Below are 21,863 nucleotides of genomic sequence, written 5' to 3' on the forward strand. Positions count from 1 at the left end.
GGTCTAAAGCGCACTCGTTTTTTTTTTACAATACATAACGCATACAACACATACGTACATTACCCACACAAACCCCTCACCATACCATTTGTCCACAGCCTCATAGACGCCAAGCACCCGAAGAGCGCGGAGATCGAGCGGCGGCTGGCTTCGCTGGCGGCGCACTGGGACCTGCTGCGGCAGCTGGCCGACGCGCGGGACAAGCAGCTCGCAGACGCCGCGGAGGCGCACCAGGTGAGGCCGAGACCGAGGACCTGGGGGGGGGGGCTTTAGTTGTGGAGAAGTCGGTCCTCTAACATAGGTCTCGGATTCACAGTGGATATGATGTTTACGAGGTACCCTTTTAGGCGGTTATGAAATACGTGAGATGCTTAAAGTGGGAGGGGGTGGAGTCAAATCTCATCTAATCTTACGTTGGAGAGAGGGGGGGCTTCGGCAAATATCACGAAATATTTTTTTTTGATTGAAACAAAAATAAATAAACTATTTTGGTCCATTTAATCCAGATTTTTTAAGCTTAACATTTAATATTAAGCGTAATCGTCATACGATTAAGACCATTCACTAATTCGTTCGAAAGAAAATAATTTTATTCATACCTCGACGTTATACATCTACTGACTGTCAAACCATATTTGTTTTATACCAAATAGGTCGACTTAATCTGAATTTACGGTACAGTGTAGCCCGTCCTTTGTTTTCGCGTCAGGAGATCAAGATTTGAAAAATCTCACGTGAGATTAGGGGTTGGGGGAGGGGGTTGAATAAAATCTTACGACATTTCACCAGGAGGGGAGGGAGAGACAGAAAATTTAAAAAATATCTCCGTAATTTATGGACGCCCCTTTAATATTATAAAAAACATTACCAATTGAATTTAAAACTAATTTGGAAAATTGTAAATAATAATTACGTGCTATGAACTAAAGTAATCCAAAAGAAAGTCCAAGATGGCATAATTGTTGAGAGGCCTCTGGTGCTAATGCGTGCCCGACGGGCCGGTGCAGTTCTACGGCGACGCCAACGAGGCGGAGTCGTGGATGCGCGAGAAGCGCGCTCTGGTGGCCAGCGCGGACTGCGGCGCGGACGCGGCGGGCGCGGCGGCGCTGCTGGCGCGCCAGCGCGCGCTGCACGACGAGCTGCGCGCGCACCGCGCCGAGGTGGACGCGCTGGCCAACGCGGCGCGCGCGCTGCGGGCCCGCGGCATCCACGAGCTGCAGGTGAGGCCGCTAGTGGCGCCAGCGAGGTCCTCCCGGTGGCCAGCGCGCGCTGCACGACGAGCTGCGCGCGCACCGCGCCGAGGTGGACGCGCTGGCCAACGCGGCGCGCGCGCTGCGGGCCCGCGGCATCCACGAGCTGCAGGTGAGGCCGCTAGTGGCGCCAGCGAGGTCCTCCCGGTGGCCAGCGCGCGCTGCACGACGAGCTGCGCGCGCACCGCGCCGAGGTGGACGCGCTGGCCAACGCGGCGCGCGCGCTGCGGGCCCGCGGCATCCACGAGCTGCAGGTGAGGCCGGGCCTCTGGCTTCGGCGTAGCTGGAGGCTCCTCGTCGTGACTAGCCCGCTGACGCACTTTCTGGTGACCCTGACTTCTGTTGCGCGGGTGGTGGGTTCGATTCCCTGCGTCTGGGTGTAATATTTGTATTTAAATATGTCAAAAAAAAAAACATTACTCACTCACTCACCATGGAAACAGACGGTCGTGTGTGTATGTTGAAAAATATTTATTTATTCCCCAACAGCCTGCTCCAAATTCTAAATCGGAACTCTCCTACCGTACTCTCAATTAGTTTAGTCTGTTTAAGCAGGCCTTCATCAACCTTCCCATTTTTTTTTTGCATACAAAAAAACAATTTTTTTTTTATCATACGTTAGAATAAGAACCGGACGGTGGACTCACGTCTCTGTTGGAGACATTAAATTAATCTAACTTAAAGAATGATGTTTCTGAGTAACGCCTACCTTGATTTAAAAAAATAACATGTTTTAGATTTTAGAAATAAAAAAAGACATGGGTTCAAAAACCCGTGGATGTGTATTACTTGTATTTAAAAAAAAAAAAAACCTTCCCATTTGCAAAAAATCCGCTGATAGATCAGATATATAATTTTAACTTCTCACAGCTACCCATGGAGGTGGAAGCCAGTACTACCCTGGAGCCCGCCGAGCAGTGGGTGTCGGAGTCTCGGCTGGTGCCCACCGAGGTGTGGGAGGAGGAGCCCGTGGAGCGCCTGGAGCACCGCACCGTCACAGAGCAGCGCAGCGTGCCTCAGGTAAAGACCCACTCATCCTCCATGACCCTACAACCCACTGACCCCCACAACCCTACTAACCTTCGCCTTGAGGTGTCTACTCAATTATATCACTGACTACATCCAAGATAACAATAACTGGTCTGGAAGGTTCTTGGTTCTACTTATTATGAATTAAAGGGACTCAATTTTAATTATTTTTTTGGTGTCTTTGAATTCATAAAATCTGCCAAGTAAATAAATGCATCAGCCAAATCATTATCATCATCATCATCATCGTCATTATCATCATCATCATCATCATCATCATCATATACCTGTAGATTTAAATTTTATTATCATAACCCTTAACAAACCATTTAAAATCTATTTTCCAGGTGAAAGCCCTTTACGCCTTCAGCGGGCAGGGCATATCGATAGCGAAGGGCGAGGTGATGTTCCTCATCAGCAAGACAAACCCTGACTGGTGGTCGGTGCGTAAGGCCGACCGGACCGACGGATTCGTGCCCGCCAACTACGTGCGGGAGATCGAACCTCGGGTTGTGCCGGTGAGTACTTTTATTTTAACTGAAGTAGGCCCCGGTAGGAAATATCCTGCTTAAAAACTGGATAGTTTTTACACATAGTGCGTTCAACGAGCCGAGATACCAAAAGTAAACAAACCAAATGCGAGGTCATTCAACTATGCAGGGTTTTAAAAATTTTTTTTTTTACTTACACAAATTTTTAAAATGTAAAATATATTTATTTATTGATAATTACTTAATTAAATATAATTATGTATTTAAGATTTGATACTTCTTAAATAACAATTATCGAAATTTAAAAATCAACCCGAGCGCTTCAGGACACGGAAAGAAATAAAAATAAATAATACAAAATCAAAGGGCCGTCCGTCCGCGGTCCGAATGTTTTCAAGGTCAGTTAAAATATCGCTCGACCTTGCAGAGAGACGTGCAGCAGATAGCAAATAAACAAGATAGAAAGAGATAGACTATATTTTGTTTGTTCCGTCGTCGCTACAAAAAAATGATATGCTTTGTTTACGTTTGGTATCTCTTCTCGTTGAACAGACTTTAGAAGTCTATCTGATACCAAAAGAAGTCAAATAATACATATTACTCAATACAACACAAATATTTGGCAACCGCAGCTGCTAACTTATTGTGAACGTAAATTGACCAGACAAGTTATAAGTGTAACCCCCCCCCCCCAGGTGCAAGTCCGGCGGCCGGAGAAGGTGCGCACGGTGCAGCGCGTGAAGAAGACGGTGCTGGTGAAGCAGGTGGTGCAGGTGAAGCGCGGCGGCTCGCTCGCGCCGCAGAGGCGGGCGCGCGCCCAGCCGCCGCCCGCCCGCCTGCCGCCCGTGCAGGCGCGCATGGACACCATCTCCGCGGAGTACGGTGAGCGGCGCCACCACCCTCCCCGACACACCTCACACGCCCCACCCCCCACTGGTTCAATCATACACCAGAACGGTGAGCGACGCTCCCACTGGGCCCGCTCTCATCCACCAGCCCCCCAATACAACTGAACTGAGTCCGCTATCATCCACCAGCCCTCCACGACTACACCAATCCCAAATCTGTCAAAAATCAAAGTCAAACTTACTTTATTCAATTTAGAAGTAATTTTGGGTGGATGGTATAGTTTGAATCACGTCGGCCATCGAAAAGGGAGGATCCTCCAACCAGACGGGTGTTGTGTCTGGTGGGCTACTGGCCCAACGGTTGTTGTCGGGATCTTGTATATATACCCAATCGTTTTGATAACTTTGACAGCGCGATGTAGGATACGTCAGTTTTTCTTTAGTTTGTATGTTGCGCGATAGATGTCGCTACATAATTTTTATTTGAAATTTTACAAGTGAATAAAAAAATAATCTACCACCGAATCTGTATATAGTTAGACAGCATCGTCAAATCCACACATCTATAATTATAATTATTCTTTAGCATATAGCTAATAAATTGTTTTGTTAATTTTTTACCCGGTTTAATATATATATATATATATATTAAACCGGGTAAAATAAAACCTTTTTTTACCGATTCTGTGTAAATACCATTCATGATGATAAAGAAAGATTATCGTGAAAGTTTGAACCCTTATAATAATATTGAGGGGTGTATCGTTACGACTTTAGGTTTTTAAAAAGTAATCTCATTTTTTTACTCAAAACTCACCAGTTATCAATCTGAAAATTTTGCGCGATGCGTATTCTTAAAGGTAATTTTTTCTAGAAAAAAAGCTTTCTTAGTTAATTAACGCAGAACAAGCCGTTTCCTTGTAATCGTGCCTTAAACATTGATTTATTTTATCAATTTTGCGATTCGATTTTGAAATTTTGTAACTACCAGATATATCAATATTTTTATGAATCAAAATATATTTTTATTTATTTATTTATTTAATTTTGAGGAGGAACAACAGCTAAAATACTTTCCAAATACAAAATTTACATAGAGACATAAAGCCAATAATAGTTCCCCACATATAGAAACAGAAACCACCACAGAAATACATCACTAACCACATATCACATTTTATCTCTAAGACATATCAATGTATCTTTAATAGTGTTGTTATCACAATACCAACAAAATTAAAGAGAGTTAAAGAATGAGTCGCTAATCAACTTTCTAACAGACGCACAGCTAGTGTCAAAGAGGTCTATATCAAATTTATTCGCAAACATATTGAATTTATTACCTGCTCGCCAGAGAAAAGTATTTTGTTTATAGTTTGAGGAGACGGAGGGTAGGTAAATTAAAGGATTTTTTCGCAATGTTTTTGATGGAATATTAAATGTAATTTGTGACAAAAGTTCAGGACAGTCTATTCGATTTGAAGTAATATGAACCAGATAAGTTAAGTCAGCGATTTCTCTTCTCAGTTCAAGAGGAAGAAAATGGTATTTTTTACATATGTTTACATAGTTACGAGAATCATACGGTTGATTTGATTTAAAACAAATGTACTGTAATGTGTATTTTTTCAATTTCTCTCTATTTCTTTCTCTATAAATGATAGTCAAAACATGATAAAAATTGCTACTGAGTGCACACGCCCGCGAGGTTATATGTGAACTGAACTTATTGCTCAACATACAAAAAAATTAATAAATTTAATTATAATATAAAATGCCGAGTTGGCGCAAATGTACGGTCGTTCACCGTACACATCCCGATTACTTGCAGAGGAGCTACTCAAGCTGTCTGAGGCGAGACGTCTCCAGCTCGAAGATGCCATCAAGCTGTACAGCTTCTTCGCCGAGTGTGACGACTTCGACAAGTGGATCAAGGAAAAGGAAAAGATGCTGCGCACTGATGATGGAGAGGACAGTGTGGACACTGCGAAGAGGAAATATGAAGTGAGTGGCAACATCAATAACAGATGAAAAACAATACTTTTACTAGATGTCATTGACGTTGTAGTCTTGTGAACTAAAGATGATTGTTATGATGATGATCATTATATTCGTAATTTGTAATCGTTAAAAGCTTTATCTTAAAACGAATTATATTTTTTTTAAATATCGCAATTTTCTGAGCAATTTTCTCAAATTTTTCTTTTATAAAAACTTTTTGAAAAAAGCGGTATCGGTCCAGATGGTCTGGACTTTTAACTGGACATTTGGCAATACATTTCGTGGACAGCGCAATCTGAGACAGAGAATGAAGACGTGGAGAATTAAGCTCTGATCCTTCTCCTATATGAGAAAAATGTCTATGTCCAGCAGTGTGATGTTATGGACTGAATTGTGAACGTCATAACGTTTAATAATTTATTTGTATTTATACATTTGTATGTATATAAGTGTGGCAATTGTTTCCATTGTTTAAAATTGACTATTAATATGGCAAATTTTTTCCAGAAATTCGTAACGGACCTGTCAGCTGCATCCAAACGTCTGGAGAGCATCGACGCTGCAGCGGAAGAGCTGGTGGCCGCCAATCACAGTCAGGCGGCGCGGGCCACTGCCAGGAGACAGCAACTGCGTCAACAGTGGGAGCGGTTGTTGAGACTCAAGCAGCAGAAGGAGAAGAGTTTGGAGGGAGCGTCCAGGTGAGCTCATTCGTTTACTTAGCCGTAGACCTGTGCCGGCCGAATGTGACACTAACGCGACCTGTCGGTCGGCAGCGTGGAGCTGTTCCAGCGCACGTGCGACGAGGCGCTGGCGTGGATGGCGGAGAAGGAGCAGCAGCTGGCGGCGCCGGGCGCGGCCGCGGCCTCGGACCTGCGGACCGTGCGCGCGCTGCAGCGGCGCCACGCGCAGCTGGAGCGCGAGCTGCAGCCGCTGCGCGACAAGGTGCGCACCGTGGCGCTGCTGGCCGACGAGTGAGTGCCCTCGCCCACTGCAGACACCACAGCTGGAGCGGAGCTGCGGCCGCTGCGCGACGAGGTGCGCACCGTGGCGCTGCTGGCCGACGAGTGAGTGCCCTCGCCCACTGCAGACAGCACAGCTGGAGCGGAGCTGCGGCCGCTGCGCGACAAGGTGCGCACCGTGGCGCTGCTGGCCGACGAGTGAGTGCCCTCGCCCACTGCAGACAGCACAGCTGGAGCGGAGCTGCGGCCGCTGCGCGACAAGGTGCGCACCGTGGCGCTGCTGGCCGACGAGTGAGTGCCCTCGCCCACTGCAGACAGCACAGCTGGAGCGGAGCTGCGGCCGCTGCGCGACAAGGTGCGCACCGTGGCGCTGCTGGCCGACGAGTGAGTGCCCTCGCCCACTGCAGACAGCACAGCTGGAGCGGAGCTGCGGCCGCTGCGCGACAAGGTGCGCACCGTGGCGCTGCTGGCCGACGAGTCCTACTGACGGCCTACTTGAGGTGTCACCCCGCTCTCCCCAATACACTCTCGTGCAGCCCTCGTTCGACTAGTTCTACAGGGCTAAAACTGCAGCTAATTGATATGTGGTATCAAGGGGTTCTCCCCTTTCCCCCTTTTACAATCATATTTTTCCCTGCCATCTTCCGACCTTACCCTTTTAGCTTTTTAGTAATTATCAAAGATATGTTTCAATGTTCTTGTGTTTGCATGCAGCGTGTTGAATTGGTTGCGTGTGAACTGGTACGTTGGTTTTTTTTCTACATTAAGAACAGATGAAGGATGAAGGAGGTTCGTACGCCTTCCGTTTTATTACTTTCAGGAGTACCATCTTTATTTAGAATTATTGAAATCGGAAAATTACAAAATTGAGTCAGAACCTTCTTCCCAAAAATCTAGACGATCTTTTATCTGTGAGCGTGTCTGACGCCCGCTCCCCTCCCCAGCGTGAAGTCCCAGTACCCGGCGGAGCGCGCCAACGTGGAGAGTCGCCAGCAGCAGCTGGAGGCGGCGTGGGGGCGCTGCCGCGCGCAGGCGCAGGAGCGCCGCGAGCGCCTCGAGAGCGCCGTCGGACGCCAGGTCTTCGCCAACGGCGCCTCGCAACTACGCGATTGGCTACAGGTATACCCCTCACTCTCTGTACCTCTACCATTACTAGGTAGGCGACCCGTGTCCACTCGTTATAACCGTTGTAATCTGCGGTAAAGTTATTATATGACCTTCACGCATAGTGGCATCTGTCACTCTTGATAAGTGATTTTTCTGTAATGCCTCTTATGGCGGTTTATATATTATACTTTAAATACAAAATACAAGTTTTCGATTATTTATCGTCATAGTATTATTTACTAGCCAACACTACTCGAATACTAACAGTGTCCTCTGTTCCGAGTAGAAGGTTCGCGAGCAGGTGTCGCAGGAGGTCTACGCCAAGGACGTCGCGACTGCAGAGGCGCTGCTGAAACAGCATCAAGAACTGCTGGATGACATCAAGGCACATGATGATGAGTGAGTGTACTGAAGATAAGATTTGATTTTTAGCCAAAATATGGGCACTTATCCGCCAATCTGCTCTGATCCTTTTTCTTCATGGGGAAATGGCCTATGCTCAGCTGTGGGATATTACAGGCGGAAGCGTATGGCCACTTAAGATTGTTGATACCAACGCCACGCTGATGTGCACAATATTTTAGTGCCTTAACTTGCTTCCATATGTATGTGCTGGATATATAAGTACTGGAATTTTTTTTGTAACTCATACTAACTTTGACAATGCCGTCAACATTATGATTTTGACGACGTTCTAAGGCAAGGTCAGAATTTCACTATAAGAGTGCTAACACGAATTTCTAAAGAGCTTCCATTCTTCTCGTCTACTGTCCTTATTGATTGGACACTCCCACCGGTTTAAAGGCCAAAAGAGCCAATAACAACAATTTTTTTGAAAATAAAAAAAACGTTCAAAATTTTTATTGTGTTATGTCTTTTTTAAATTTCTAAAAAAGATTAGTAAAACGGCAAACGTAATTGGAATCTTTAAGTGATAATATGTCTCTGTGGCCAGGTTCAAGGAGGTGATAGGTCTGGGCAACCAGCTGGTGGGCAGCAACCCCGCGCTCACGGACGTGGCGGAGACCACGCGCCAGCTCGCTGCCGACCAGGAGGCTATTGCTAAGGGTATGGCGATGGAGTTTATTTTGTGCTAGGCTTAGGAAATCTTTCAATTAACTGAGGTAGGGTACAGCAGGAAATTTGCTGCTCAAAATATGGAGTAGTTCGACTGGGGTAGTACCTCGAACTTACAGAAGATCACAGCAAAATAATACTGTTTTCAAGCAGTGTTGTGTTCTTATAGTGAGTAAGGTGACCAGAGCTTCTGGGGGAAATCGGAGGTAGGGTTGGCAACGCGCTTGCAGTGCTTCTGGTGTTGCAGACGTCTATGAGCTACGGTAATCACTTACCGTCAGCTTGTTTGCCGACTTAGTTGTATAAAAAAATGAGTTGAAAAGCAATGTGGTGGTTTAATGTCTCAACTCTTCAGTTTTTTCTGTATGGAGTATCCTTTTGACCAGCTGTGGGACGACCATTACCGAAAACGATTAATTTATCTGATATCCGATTAATTCACTCAACTTATGAAGCAGTTATGTAAATGTCACCTTCTAACAAAAAAAGAAATGCTTTTTTTTTACTAAGAATGTGTTAATTTGAGATGGAAGCTTTTTTAGAATAGAAATTGACCAATGAATGTCACGGATATAACCAGCTTGGTAATCTTGGTACTTGAGCATAGGGGCATTTGCTAAAAAAAAATTATGTCAAATAAATTGTTACGAAATTTTTAACGTCTCTCCTCGTCATCTAGAATGGAGCGCCAAAGAGCAGTACCTGCAACAGGTTCTACAACTACAGAGCTTCCAGCGCGAAGCAGACCAGATCGACGCGTCCAGCGGAGCCCATGAAGCTGTTCTGGAGTATCAACACTGCGGGGTAAGAAATTTGCCTTTTGATGGAAAAGGTTCTGAATTCTGATTTTTTTACTGAGTGTATCGATTTTGATAATCCTTTTTTAAGTGAAAACTAGTGCTCGTTATGGTCCCATTTAAATTTGAATGGGATCTTATGAGTAGTTATTGAGTTATCCCTAATATCAAAATTGTGTTGCCAGTCGTCGGTGGACGAAGCCGAGGCGCTTCTAAAGCGTCACGAGGAGCTGGAGGCGCGGTTGGCGGCGCAAGATGAGCGCGCCGCGGCCTTCGCCTCGCGTGCCAGTGCGCTGCTGCAGGCCCGGCCCGCGCACTACGCCCGGGAGCGGTATGTGTGCGCGGACGTACATACATACATACGGACACACACACGTCCTGAACCTATATGTCACATGGAATCGTCCCAACACGCACACATGCACGTACACACGTAGCCACACTAGAATATACGTACTACACGCCCGTACTTAGGACGTCCACGTCTGCGTACACACCCGTACTTAGGACGTCCACGTGTGCGTACACACCCGTACTTAGGACGTCCACGTGTGCGTACAGAAGCTTACTAATGTTAATATACTTTATATACAAAATAATGAAGGGGCCTTATTAAACTCGTGAATACTCCGAGATAATTTTGAAAAGTATTTTCGAAAGTTACATTTCGGGTAAGTGATACGGGCAGCGGTTCCGAGTAGAAGGATGATAAGATTACAAATTTAAACTCAGCTGAGTGATGCCAACTGTGAAAACTTTAAGAACATCTACACTCTTTCCGAAGATCTTTTGCTGAAATAACTAGGCTATAATATATAATGATGTGTACTCCACAGCATCGAGGCGCGCTGCGCTGCCGTGCTCCAGAGACGCGACGTGGTGCGGCAGTCGGCCGCCGACCGCCGCCGCGCGCTGCTGGCCAGCCTGGCGCACCAGCAGGTACTGGCGTTCTCCAGGTTACTCCTATTCGCCTGGAACAACCATACGACCCACCTGACAGTGAGCGCTTACCATAGCTTCCGGACGCCTGCAACACCAGAAGCTTTAATCACCTTACACAACCATTCAACTGTGATCTCCTGAGAGGTTGATACTTCGCCAGTCATGACGACTGTACCCAGAAACGATTTTCCATCACGCTGCTCGTCAGGCAGTTAGCGAATATCCTTACATGTTATTTGTACCAATGTTTAGGCCGGTTACGCGCCCTCTACTCCACTTCTTGTTCAAAGTTCAAGTTATAGAGTAACTTGACATCAGATTTGAGTATTATATGTTTTATTGAGGTCCTCACATCGCCTCTAATCTTAAAAATTGTACTGTTACCACTTACTATCAGGTAAAACCCAGGTCCCCTCCTTCTAGTATTGTTTTAAAAATCACTATTTGTGATCTTTTGGTGTCCAAATTTTGTACTTATGTATATTGTAAATATAAAACTGTAGTAATAAATGAGTATTTTCTAGTTCGTGGCCGCGTCTGAAGAGTTGCAGGCGTGGATCGAGGACAAGACCAGAACAGCCACCGACCAGAGCTACAGGTGAACTAATTTGAGCTAAAAATTATTGTAGCTAATAATCATATTTTAGATTGGCAACCCAATAGATATATTTTATGAACAATTTCCGTTGATAATTGAAATTTCGTGTTTTTTTTTCTTGATTTTTTTTTTTAATTTTTTGCCTGGTAAATTTTATAATTTTGACCAGATTAGAAAAAAGTCGTGGTCATTTGGATTTAGACTTTTTTTATTCACCAAATATCGTGCTGATAAACAGGCAAGACAAATTTCTTGTAATTTTCTATATTTAAGTCGATCTTTTTCTATGTAGGGACTTGACAAACTTGGAGCGAAAGCTGCAAAAGCACGAAGCTTTCGAGAGAGAACTGCAGGCGAATGAGAAGCAACTTAGAAACGTCGAAAGTGTATGTATTATTTTAATTAAAAAAAACTTTGTATTTGTACTTATGTACGCACGTAAGAAGTTATACTTCATTGGCTAGCTGACTTCACGTTGTTAACTTCTCCATTGATTAGCTAACTTCAGTGTGTCTGTTTTTCGTGACGGAGCGCGCGCGCGCATGGTAAAAATATACTCTCATAATTTTACCTAACACGCCAAAAGAAGTATAACTCCCAAAATAATTCACTCACTCACTCACTCACTCACTTCTGCCTATCGCAGTCCACTGCTGGACATAGGCCTCCACAAGTTCGCGCCAAAAATGTCGTGAACTCGTGTGTTTTGCCCATAGTCACCACGCTGGGCAGGAGGGGTGGCCAAAAATAATTGTTTCCTTTAAGGGTTTTCCACTGACCAAAATAATGTAAAAAATATATATATCGGAAAAGAGTCTCCAACGTAGGCTTCTTAATAAAACTATCTTCAATATAATAATGTTCATGCTATACTTCGTGATAATTTGTTTCATAATAAAACTATTTTCGATACAAAACAATCACTTTAATTTTACACCTTTATCAAGAACTTAAACGAACACTTGATAACAATATTTCAATGACTAGAAATTCTAACAGTAATACTTAGTTACAAACATTAGTAATGTTATTAATCTGACAACTCGAATAAGAATAATTGCCAGCGCGATCGTCGCACCGTATTTAAAGCGCCCGACTGTCGTAGCTCGCTGTATCGAACTATAAATGGTAATAGTTTCATATTAGGCCTATAAAGCGTTTTCGAACCATATATGGTAACGCGCTCGCGCGCCTCGCGCTGACGTAATCAATTCGTATAAACACGTTTAAACATGAACCTAACGCGGCTTTAGTACAATAATAAAGTAGAAGCAACTCGTAGAAACCGGTTTTTGACATCGGAGAGTGTCTCGCGCCGACATATATATATAATTTTAGATCCAATTTCCCAGTCAATCATTAATAAATCAATATTAAAATAAATATTAACCCATGAAGTCATCAAAACAATACACTTAGGTTTTAAGTAATCCCCCCCCCCCCCAGATCGGCGAGTCCCTCCAGAAGTCGGACAGCGCCCGCGCAGGCGCGGTGGCGGAGCGGCTGGCGGCGCTGCGGGGGGCGTGGGCGGCGCTGCTGGCCGCCTCGCGGGACAAGGGCGGCAAGCTGCGGCAGGCCTCCCAGCAGCGGCTGCTGAGGCGGTACCTACCTGCGTTCTCTACCTATCCCATAGACCTGTTATAATAAAACGGATCGATTTGCTTACGGGCCTTTCGTTACCGCTAAATATGACACACGATGGAAGCTTTTTTTTTTGTTACAGGAATCGTTTTTTATCTAGTTTATACAACTACCCACATTGTCTTTATAGAGCTGATAATAATATTATATGAAGAATGAAAATAAATTGCTAAAAATCAGTTTTGTTAAATATCATCTAATATTTGCATTATATTTAGTGGAATGTTAAAGATAATAATAATTGTAGTTCTTAAAAAAATGGAAAATGACCGAAAGTCATCAGATGACTGATTCTGCGCCTAATCAATGATTTGTCTATGTTGTGCTTGGTTCTTTGGACAGGGAATGGTGACCAAAACTATAATTAATTATTACTAATATCTACGATTTTATTTTTGTGTTACCCACATATTAGGAATTCTAAACATTTTTTGAATATCATATCAAAAATTGCCTTGCTCCAGCGGGGTTCGAACCCGCGTCTCCGACTGACCATGTCGGCGCTCTAGCCAATTAAGGCTACGGAACGATGGCTAAGGAACGATGTACCCGCTAGATCTAAATTCCTGATATGATAATTTGGGTGCGAGAAGGAACATGGTGTCGAGTTCCTCGTCCCCACTGAAAAGGAAGGGTCCTCCGACCAGACGGGTGTTGTGTCTGGCGGGCTACTGGCTCAACGGTTGTTGTCGGGATCTTGTATATATACTTAATCACTTTGAAAACTCTGATAGCGCGATGTAGCATACGTCAGTTTTCTCTAATTACGTAATTTGTAGTCGTTCGTATTTCGCGCGATAGATGTCGCCACAATAATGTTTACATTCGGTTTAAGCGAATGGCGCGTCAATTTTTGATATGATATTCAAAAAATGTTTAGTATTCCTAATTATTACTAATAATTGAAAGTGTTTAACTGATTTAAGTGTAACTTAACATTAAGCTAAACATAATAATATCTTTGGTTGATATGTCCAGGTCGGTGGAGGACGCCAAAGCTCGTCTATTAGAGCTGGACCGAGCTCTGAGCAGCCAGGAGTTAGGATCGGACCTGCGTTCCTGCAAGAGACTTCTGGTGCAGCACCAGGTGAGACAGGACTCCTCATTCATCAATAATTGTGGAATTTGTCGATTTTGTACGACTCCTCAAAAACAGACTTTTAAAATATTTGAATTAAAAAATGTTTAAAATTAATAAATATACGCTCGACGGTCAACTTCCCTCACGAGGATCTTCTCCTGTGTTGGGGTTCCGGAAACACACAATACACAAGCACAAACGCCCAGACTACGACAAACATCTATATGACTATACGACCGCTAGCGCAACAGCCAGTGCTGTGACCGCTGCGTTAACGCGTCGTCAATAATACACATACAAACGAACACACCCAGACTCCAGTCGCAGATTATAACAGTCGATACGCTTCAGCCTGTAATATCCCACTACTGGGCATAAGCCTCTTCCCCCCTGTAGGAGAAGGATCAGAGCTTAATCCACCACGCTGCTCCAATGCGGGTTGGCGGATATATTCCCTACTATGAGTAACAATCGCTATCAGTTGTTGATAACAACCGGGACCGACGGCTTAACGTGCTCTCCGAGGCACGGTGGGGAGACCCACAAGGACTGCACAAACACGCAGATTACGGCAAACACCTGTATGGCCAATACAAATGTTTGTCATGTGCGGGGATCGAACCCGCAACCGCCAGCGCAACAGGTACAATCCATGGCTGTAACCGTTGCGACAACGCGGCGTCTGTGTAAAGCACTGGATACAACCATTGAACCCTTCGGATGCTGTCGCCAGGCGCTGGAGCAGGAGCTGGCGCAGTGCGAGCGGCGCGCCGAGGCGCTGGGCGCGCAGGGCGGCGACCTGGTCTCCGGCGGGCACTTCGACGCGCCCGCCATCGAGCGGGACTGCGCCGCGCTGCGCAGCGCTGCGGCGGCGCTGCGGCCTCGCGCGGTGCAGCGCCGCGCAGCGCTGGAGGGCAGTCTGAGGTCGGTGCCCTCGTCCTATCATCTATGCCCTTGATCAGACACTAAGCAATCGGTACAGTTAGTCTGTTCGTTGCTTAGTGTCTTTCGAATTGCAGTTCAAAAACGATAATTGTTGAGTTTCTGATTTATCCAGCTGTCGTTATTTCTGTGAATTTTTTGTTTATGAACGATTTTCTTTTTTTATTTGGTAGTTCTTTATAACTTATATTTGAAACTTATTTATATTGGGAATACAAGCGAGTTGAAAAACTTATACATTTATAAAATATATACAATCGCTCAAATAAAAGCAGTAGTAAGCAGTAGTAACTCTATGTATAAAAAAGATCCAAAAATTTAGGCTACATAATTAAAATCCAAAAAATCCCACAGACTACACAAGTTCGCAGCCGAGGTAGTCGGCGAACTGGCGTGGGTGTCGGAGCGATCCGCTGCAGCATCCTCATCCGTGATGCCCAGCGACCTTCTAGCAGCTCAGGCTGCGGTTAAGAAGCATGCGAAGTTACGGGCAGAACTTGAGGGCAGAGGGCCCTTGATACTGCGCGTGTTGGAGAGGGGGAAGGATCTGAAGGAGGATCCAACTGCGCAGACGCATCCTCAGGCTGATAAGGTGAGTTTATTACTAAATTATTAGCTAGATAAATAGAAATGAATCGCCGCTATGTATGGCTACACTAATCGCTTAGCATCAAGTGAGCCGTAGGCTTGTTTCCCGACCTAGTTATATAAAAAAAAAGATACAATAATCATGATATACCTTTTTAAAATCCTTGTATTGTGCCCTTCAATTTGATACCCATATTGTAGTATTCGAGAAAAAAAAATTTCATTAACTACAATGGCTTCGCGTAGCCGCCATGTTTTTTTTTTTTTTTTTTTAATGTCACCTATCTAAGAACACTTGGGCAGCTAAGACAAACCTAACGATACCTCAATTATGTAAATCCGTTCAGTGGTTCTGGAAATATGAGGTAGTAAAGAATATTACATACAAACATACATACATACATACAAGATACGCGCGAAAAACATAACCCTTCCTTGGCAGTCGGGTAAAAATATGACAGTCCTATGCTACAGATGTTTACTTCGCTTACAAAAACTTACAGAAATCGTTTCTTTTTTAGATCAAAGAACTATGCAAGCAACTTGAAGAAGAATACACAGCAGTATCTCGAGGTGCAGAAGAACGGGCCGTCCGCTTAGAAGCAGCTTTAAAAGCTCAGCAATTCCTCCACGAGGCCCTGGAGGTGGACTCCTGGCTCGCAGACAAGGCCACCGCACTCGCCTCTGCTGATGTCGGCAACGATAGACACAGAGCTACGCAACTATTGACCAGACACAAGGTAAGGAATCTAGGTCTTCAAGATGACCTAGGTTGAAAATCATAATTAAATTTGCTAGTAATGAACAAGCAATTACCATAGATGACAATTAAGTTTTCTAGTACTTATAATATAAAAGTTACAATAGGTTTTTATATTTCCGATTACTTACAAGAAGAATTATAGTCGTAGGAAATATTGTAGGGTAAGCAAAGACCACAGATGAAAAATTAAGTTACTAACGGCTATAAATAAAAAGTTGCAACAGGTTTTAATGTTCCTCAAGACTGAGGAGTCAGATTATTTGGTATATATAAGTATACACCAGGTAACGGCCACGTACCAAGTTTCGAAGCAATTAAACACGATTGTCCTCCTCAGGCCGTGGAACTAGAGTTGGACACATACGCGGCTATCATAGCGGAGATGGGCCATGTCGCCAACTCAATGGCTACCAGTGGACATCCAGAGGGCGAAGCCCTAGTGGAGCGACACGCCCAACTTTCGGAGAGCCTCGCAAGACTGCAGCGCCGCGCTGCCTTGCGACAGGCTGCGCTGGTGGAAAGTGTTTGCAGGTGATTGGAATTATATTTGTCCTTTCAAAAAATTGATAATAAGACTTTTAAAGTTTAATTAGTGTTCTTCCTAATCTACAGTCCATTCCAATTTTTGGTTTCTTTAAGAATACCAGCATATGCAATAATTTTCAACAAATACTTTAAGGTGACTTAGTTAAACAAAGATCTGGTAAACCTGGATATCATTACACCAAGCCATCATGAATGGAGCTCATTTATCTATAGTAATACTAGCTGACCCGGCCACGCGTTGCTGTGGCTAAAGTTTTTGTTATATAGATTTACCATAGCAGCGCCATCTATTGATTACTTACTCAACCCAGTCGAAAGGTATCGACATCTGTTAGAATCATTTGGAGTTAACAGATAATTGTGACTGTCAAATAATAACAGACAAATAATTAGCAATAAATTAAAATTGCGACTATAATATGAGATTTAAACTATCCTATCTCTCAAGTTGGATCGAACTGCATATGGTGTGCGAATTTTATTATAATCGGTTAAGTGGTTTAGGAGTCCATTGAGGACAAACATTGTGACACGAGATTTATATATATTAAGATTATAAAGAGGTAAAGTTTATAACGTTGTTTGTATGTAGGAGGTAATCTTCGCAAATACTGATCCGATCATGAACATTCTTTCACTAATAGAAAGCTACACTGTTCAGGAGTGACATAGGCTATATTTTATTGTAATTGAAGAAAAAATTCAGTAAATAAGAAAAATATCAAAATCTAATATCAAAATGGTAAATAAACTAGCGCCATCTATCGCTATTAGAAAACAATTTATTAGTCTTTCGACGTTATTAATTTAGTCTTATTTTAGTCTATCGACGACGTTTTCTCGATTTTGGATAGATGGCGTTGGAGCAACATATTATTTATTTAAGTGCTATAAAATTTGTTCTTTTAAGTATGTTATTTGGTTAATATAATAATAATTAACGCCCAACGAAATGGGCACGGGTCGGCTAGTAGCTTAGTAAAACGTTTAACCTGAAATAATTATAGTAAACTTGATCACATCGGTTTTTCAATCCATCTCCAGTCCCAAGTTTCTGTATGCTAACCATAATCCGAAATTTTTGCATTCATAATTTCACCAAGTTTTCTCTGATGTCTTACCCGAATCTTTGGTTTATTTTACAGACACGAGTACCTGGCTGAGAGCGCGGAGCTGGAGAGCTGGATCCAGGAGCAATATGCTGCTGCCTCCAGCGAGGACTTCGGCCAGGACTATGAGCATCTACTGGTTAGATATTAGTTTTTTAACTTTCACGGCCACATTTGGACAAGGGAGCTTAATCCACCACGCTGCTCCATTCCGGGTTAGCGGATATATTCTCCCTACTATGAGTGATGATTGCTATCGGGTATATATGATAACAACCGGGATCGATCTACATGGTGAAAGAAGCCTATACCCAGCAGTGGGAATTTCCAGGCTGAATCATATGAACACTTGATTCCACGGGACTTGCCAGAACTATAATAAAGTATTTGCTGTTTTATTTTAAAAATATTTATTTACCGCGTGTAACTTTGCTACTGCACCAATTTTGATCATTCTGTTTATTTTGTTCGTTATCGTCAGGTCAAGGATTTTATAAAAGAAAATAATAAAAAATATTCACAATAAATTTAGGGGTACGAAGATCTTTGACCGGCTTAATCAATAATTAAATAACTTATAAAAAAATTAGTTCAATTTTATAAATAAAAGTAAATACAGCAATATAAAAAAAATTAACAATACGTATCTATAATATTTGGAAAGAACAAGAGAAATGTCACGTATTGTTTTCAAATGTTTACGCGAATTTCACTCATGGAGAGGAGGACTCCCGTGACCATGTTTGCTGTACGCTTCATCCTGTAATATCCCACTACTGGGCATAGGTCTCTTTCCCCATATAGGAGAAGGATCATAGCTTAATCCACCACGCTGCTCCATTCCGGGTTAGCGGATATATTCCCTACTATGAGTAACGATCGCTATCAGATGTACATGATAACAACCGGGACCGACGGCTTAACGTGCTCTCCGAGGCACGGTGTTTGCTGTAAAGTATCCGAAACGTCGGGCATCTAAAAAACTTAATAAACCGCGATGAAATCCGTAAAAGTTGTGAGAATGAGAGAAATGCTAATTGAAAGAAAAGTGGAATAATAATGAATACCCGATCTTTTTCAGATCCTTCGATCCAAATTCGAAGAGCTCCGTCACCGGGTGGAGAGTGGGGCGGAGCGGTTCAACCAGTGCGAGGAGCTGGCCAAGAAACTCCTGGCTTCGGAGAGCCCCTACATCGCTGATATCGAGAAGAGGCAGGAGGCCTTGGGGTCAGTATTATGGCTATTTTTTTAGGGTTACAGACGTGGGTCTGAAATTGCTGGTTTCGTCAAGCAGAAGTATATGGAGAGGAACAGGGTGTAAAGTTCCTCATTTACCATTGAAAAGGGTGATACCAGACGAGTGTTGTGTTTGGTGGGCAGTTGTAAACCCCCCCCAAGGTCGTTATCGATTTCTTGTATATATTTTCAATCATTGGATAACGTTCAATATCGCGATGTGGGATATGTCAGTTCTTAGTTCGTATGTAGCGAGATAGAGATCGCTACTAGTAGTAGTGTCTATAAACTCCTAATTATTGTAATTTGAATCATCAGTATCACGTGAAGTCTACTATTGGCATATTCAAAGAAAATATTTGCCGGAAAAAAGTTAGACAGTTTAGGTAAAAGACATACAGACATTTCTTTTGAGGACCTTTCTAATCTGTGGGTTCTGTTATCTGTTGTCTGTTGTATCGCCTTCTTTTCGATTCTCAAACTTTACCCAGTTCGCGGCAGATTGTTGATTTCATAATTAAGAAGGAAAATTAATTTCTCCAATGTTTGCTTGATTAGCATTGACTCAGATTTCTAATTAACATGGGCATGTAATTTGATGGTACACTAAGCTGTTTGATTACTTCTTCTAAATTCACGTTATTTATAATGATAAGTCGGTCCCGGTTGTTATCGTGTACACCTGATAGCGATCGTTACTCATAGTAGGGAATATATCCGCCAACCCGCATTGGAGCGGCGTGGTGGATTAAGCTTTAATCCTTCTCCTACATGGGGAAAGAGGCGTGGGGGAGGAATGGTGGGGGGGGGGAGGGATATTACAGGCTGAAGCGATAACGATCAGTCCCAAATGAATCTCCAAGATGTTATATTGAACGGCGTGATGTCGCCCGCAGCGAGTCGTGGCAGAAGCTGGTGGACCAGATCCAGTCGCGCGGCGGGCGGCTGCACGCGGCGGGCGAGATCCACCGCTTCCACCGCGACGCGGGCGAGCTGCTGGCGCGCGCGGCGGACCGGCGGGCGCGGCTCCAACCGGCGCCCGCGCCGCGCGACCTGCGCGCCGCCACCGCGCTGCTGCGCGACCACGACGCCGCCGAGAACGAGCTGGCGGCCATCGACGCGCAGGTGCAGGTACGGCCGGCGTGCTTACCTGTACTGGCTTACCACGGGAACAGGCGACCTGCACTACGTGGCTTCATTGAAGACAGATCCGCTATTATTGTTGTGAAAGGACAAAATAGGGCTTAATTATTATGTGGTGTCATGGGACACCAGGTAGGAACGAAGTTCCTTCGGATAGTATAGAAGCAACACAATTTGAAAAAAAGTTTGAATTTTTTATTTTTTCTAGTTCCTGGTTTTTTTTTTTTTTTAATAATTGGGACCAATTGACACACACCACCTTTCGATTAAAAAAATTTTTGTCGAAATCGGGCCACACGGTCAAAAGTTCTGATATAACATACATAAAAAAAAATACAGTCAAATTGAGAACCTCCTCCTTTTTTGGAAGTCGGTTGAATACCGTAAAATAAACTAAATCAACCAAAATAATAATAATAATTCAAACTATTAAGTAAAATAAAAAAACATGTCTATTTATTTTTGTCGACAATATAAAATTACATAAATAATCTTAAAAAAAGTTCACTAGTAATATGTATTTTAGTTTTACCAACGTCATATTATATTTTTATATCAATTGTTACTTAATTTCTTAAAACATAATCGAGTCCTGAGTCGAATCACTCGGAAGATTTTCGTTGCGCTCCGCAGGTGTTGCAAGAGGAAGGAGCTCGCCTGCAGAAGCTGTGCCCCGGCGGCAATGAAGCGCAGATAGCGCTGCGGCAGCGCGCGCTGGCGGACGCCTGGCGGGCGCTGCGCAGCGCTGCGGACGAGCGGCGCCGCCTGCTGCACCAGCACCTGCAGCTGCACCAGTTCTTCTCGGAGGTGCGGCGGACTCGCATCCTTTACACGAAATTGTTACTTGGCTTTTGACTAAAGCATCACGAATTTAAACTTATTGAAATTTGTTAGGCTTATCAGGTTAGCCTATATTAAGTCAAACTTTTCTTTAGACGAAATTATTACTTGGCTTTTGACTAAAGCATCATAGATTTAAACTTATTGAAATTTGTTAGGCTTATCAGGTTAGGCTATATTAAATCAAACTTGGGCTATATTAAGTACACGAGTAATTTCGTACTTTCCGTATTGTTTGCGAAATCGCTTCAACGATACGATATCATTGTAATTGTGAACTTAGGGTGCGTAAAGTTAATTTTAGGCTGTATTAAATCAAACGTACCATAATTACCATCTAATAACCGCGCCCGCGCCTCAGGTGCGCGACCTGTCGATGTGGTGCGCGGCCCTGCGCGGCGAGATGTCCAACAGTGGGACCGCGCGCTCCGCCGCCGCGGCCCAGGCCCAGCGAGCTCACCACGACGCCCTCAGAGCAGAGATCGACGCGAGAGACGACAGCTTCCGCGCCGCTCTGGACGCCGGGCAGCGCCTGGTGGCGTCCGGGCACCCGGCCGCGCAGGAGGTGGAGGAGCGCTGCACCGCGCTGCTGGAGGAGCGCGCGCGGCTGCAGGGCGCCTGGGCGGCGCGCCAGGTGGCGCTGGACCAGCTCATCGACTGGCACTGCTTCCTGCGGGACGCCGGCGCCCTGCACGAGCTCTGCGCCGCGCAGGAGGCCGCGCTCAGTGCGTACCCGCCGTAGCCGCACTTATACGCACTCGCACGCATAATACACAAACTAAACGCACACATTAGCGCACTAAACTAACAAATTGCATTACATATCTCTTACACTTTAATAATAACTAGCCGATCCGTGCCCACTTCGTTGGGCG

At 44.1% G+C, this 21,863-nt stretch overlaps 1 protein-coding gene across 1 annotated transcript in view; it reads left to right on the forward strand.

Moving 5' to 3' along the window:
- The window catches only part of LOC123666816 (spectrin beta chain, non-erythrocytic 5), an 87,446-nt gene that overhangs the window by 28,878 nt on the left and 36,705 nt on the right, over positions 1 to 21,863 (forward strand). The window contains exons 14-40 of the mRNA XM_045600842.1: positions 99 to 234; positions 1,008 to 1,220; positions 2,121 to 2,270; positions 2,627 to 2,797; positions 3,466 to 3,652; positions 5,450 to 5,622; positions 6,127 to 6,317; positions 6,393 to 6,590; positions 7,523 to 7,697; positions 7,972 to 8,084; positions 8,641 to 8,753; positions 9,442 to 9,566; positions 9,745 to 9,890; positions 10,396 to 10,498; positions 11,026 to 11,099; positions 11,392 to 11,485; positions 12,546 to 12,700; positions 13,719 to 13,827; positions 14,555 to 14,745; positions 15,118 to 15,355; positions 15,873 to 16,091; positions 16,452 to 16,645; positions 17,806 to 17,908; positions 18,851 to 18,996; positions 19,902 to 20,136; positions 20,782 to 20,955; positions 21,350 to 21,713. Coding sequence (XP_045456798.1) covers positions 99 to 234; positions 1,008 to 1,220; positions 2,121 to 2,270; positions 2,627 to 2,797; positions 3,466 to 3,652; positions 5,450 to 5,622; positions 6,127 to 6,317; positions 6,393 to 6,590; positions 7,523 to 7,697; positions 7,972 to 8,084; positions 8,641 to 8,753; positions 9,442 to 9,566; positions 9,745 to 9,890; positions 10,396 to 10,498; positions 11,026 to 11,099; positions 11,392 to 11,485; positions 12,546 to 12,700; positions 13,719 to 13,827; positions 14,555 to 14,745; positions 15,118 to 15,355; positions 15,873 to 16,091; positions 16,452 to 16,645; positions 17,806 to 17,908; positions 18,851 to 18,996; positions 19,902 to 20,136; positions 20,782 to 20,955; positions 21,350 to 21,713 — 4,490 coding nt within the window. The remainder of the gene's footprint in view (positions 1 to 98; positions 235 to 1,007; positions 1,221 to 2,120; positions 2,271 to 2,626; positions 2,798 to 3,465; positions 3,653 to 5,449; positions 5,623 to 6,126; positions 6,318 to 6,392; positions 6,591 to 7,522; positions 7,698 to 7,971; positions 8,085 to 8,640; positions 8,754 to 9,441; positions 9,567 to 9,744; positions 9,891 to 10,395; positions 10,499 to 11,025; positions 11,100 to 11,391; positions 11,486 to 12,545; positions 12,701 to 13,718; positions 13,828 to 14,554; positions 14,746 to 15,117; positions 15,356 to 15,872; positions 16,092 to 16,451; positions 16,646 to 17,805; positions 17,909 to 18,850; positions 18,997 to 19,901; positions 20,137 to 20,781; positions 20,956 to 21,349; positions 21,714 to 21,863) is intronic.

Source organism: Melitaea cinxia, chromosome 27 (genome assembly GCF_905220565.1).
Source record: "Melitaea cinxia chromosome 27, ilMelCinx1.1, whole genome shotgun sequence".
NCBI lineage: Eukaryota > Metazoa > Arthropoda > Insecta > Lepidoptera > Nymphalidae > Melitaea > Melitaea cinxia.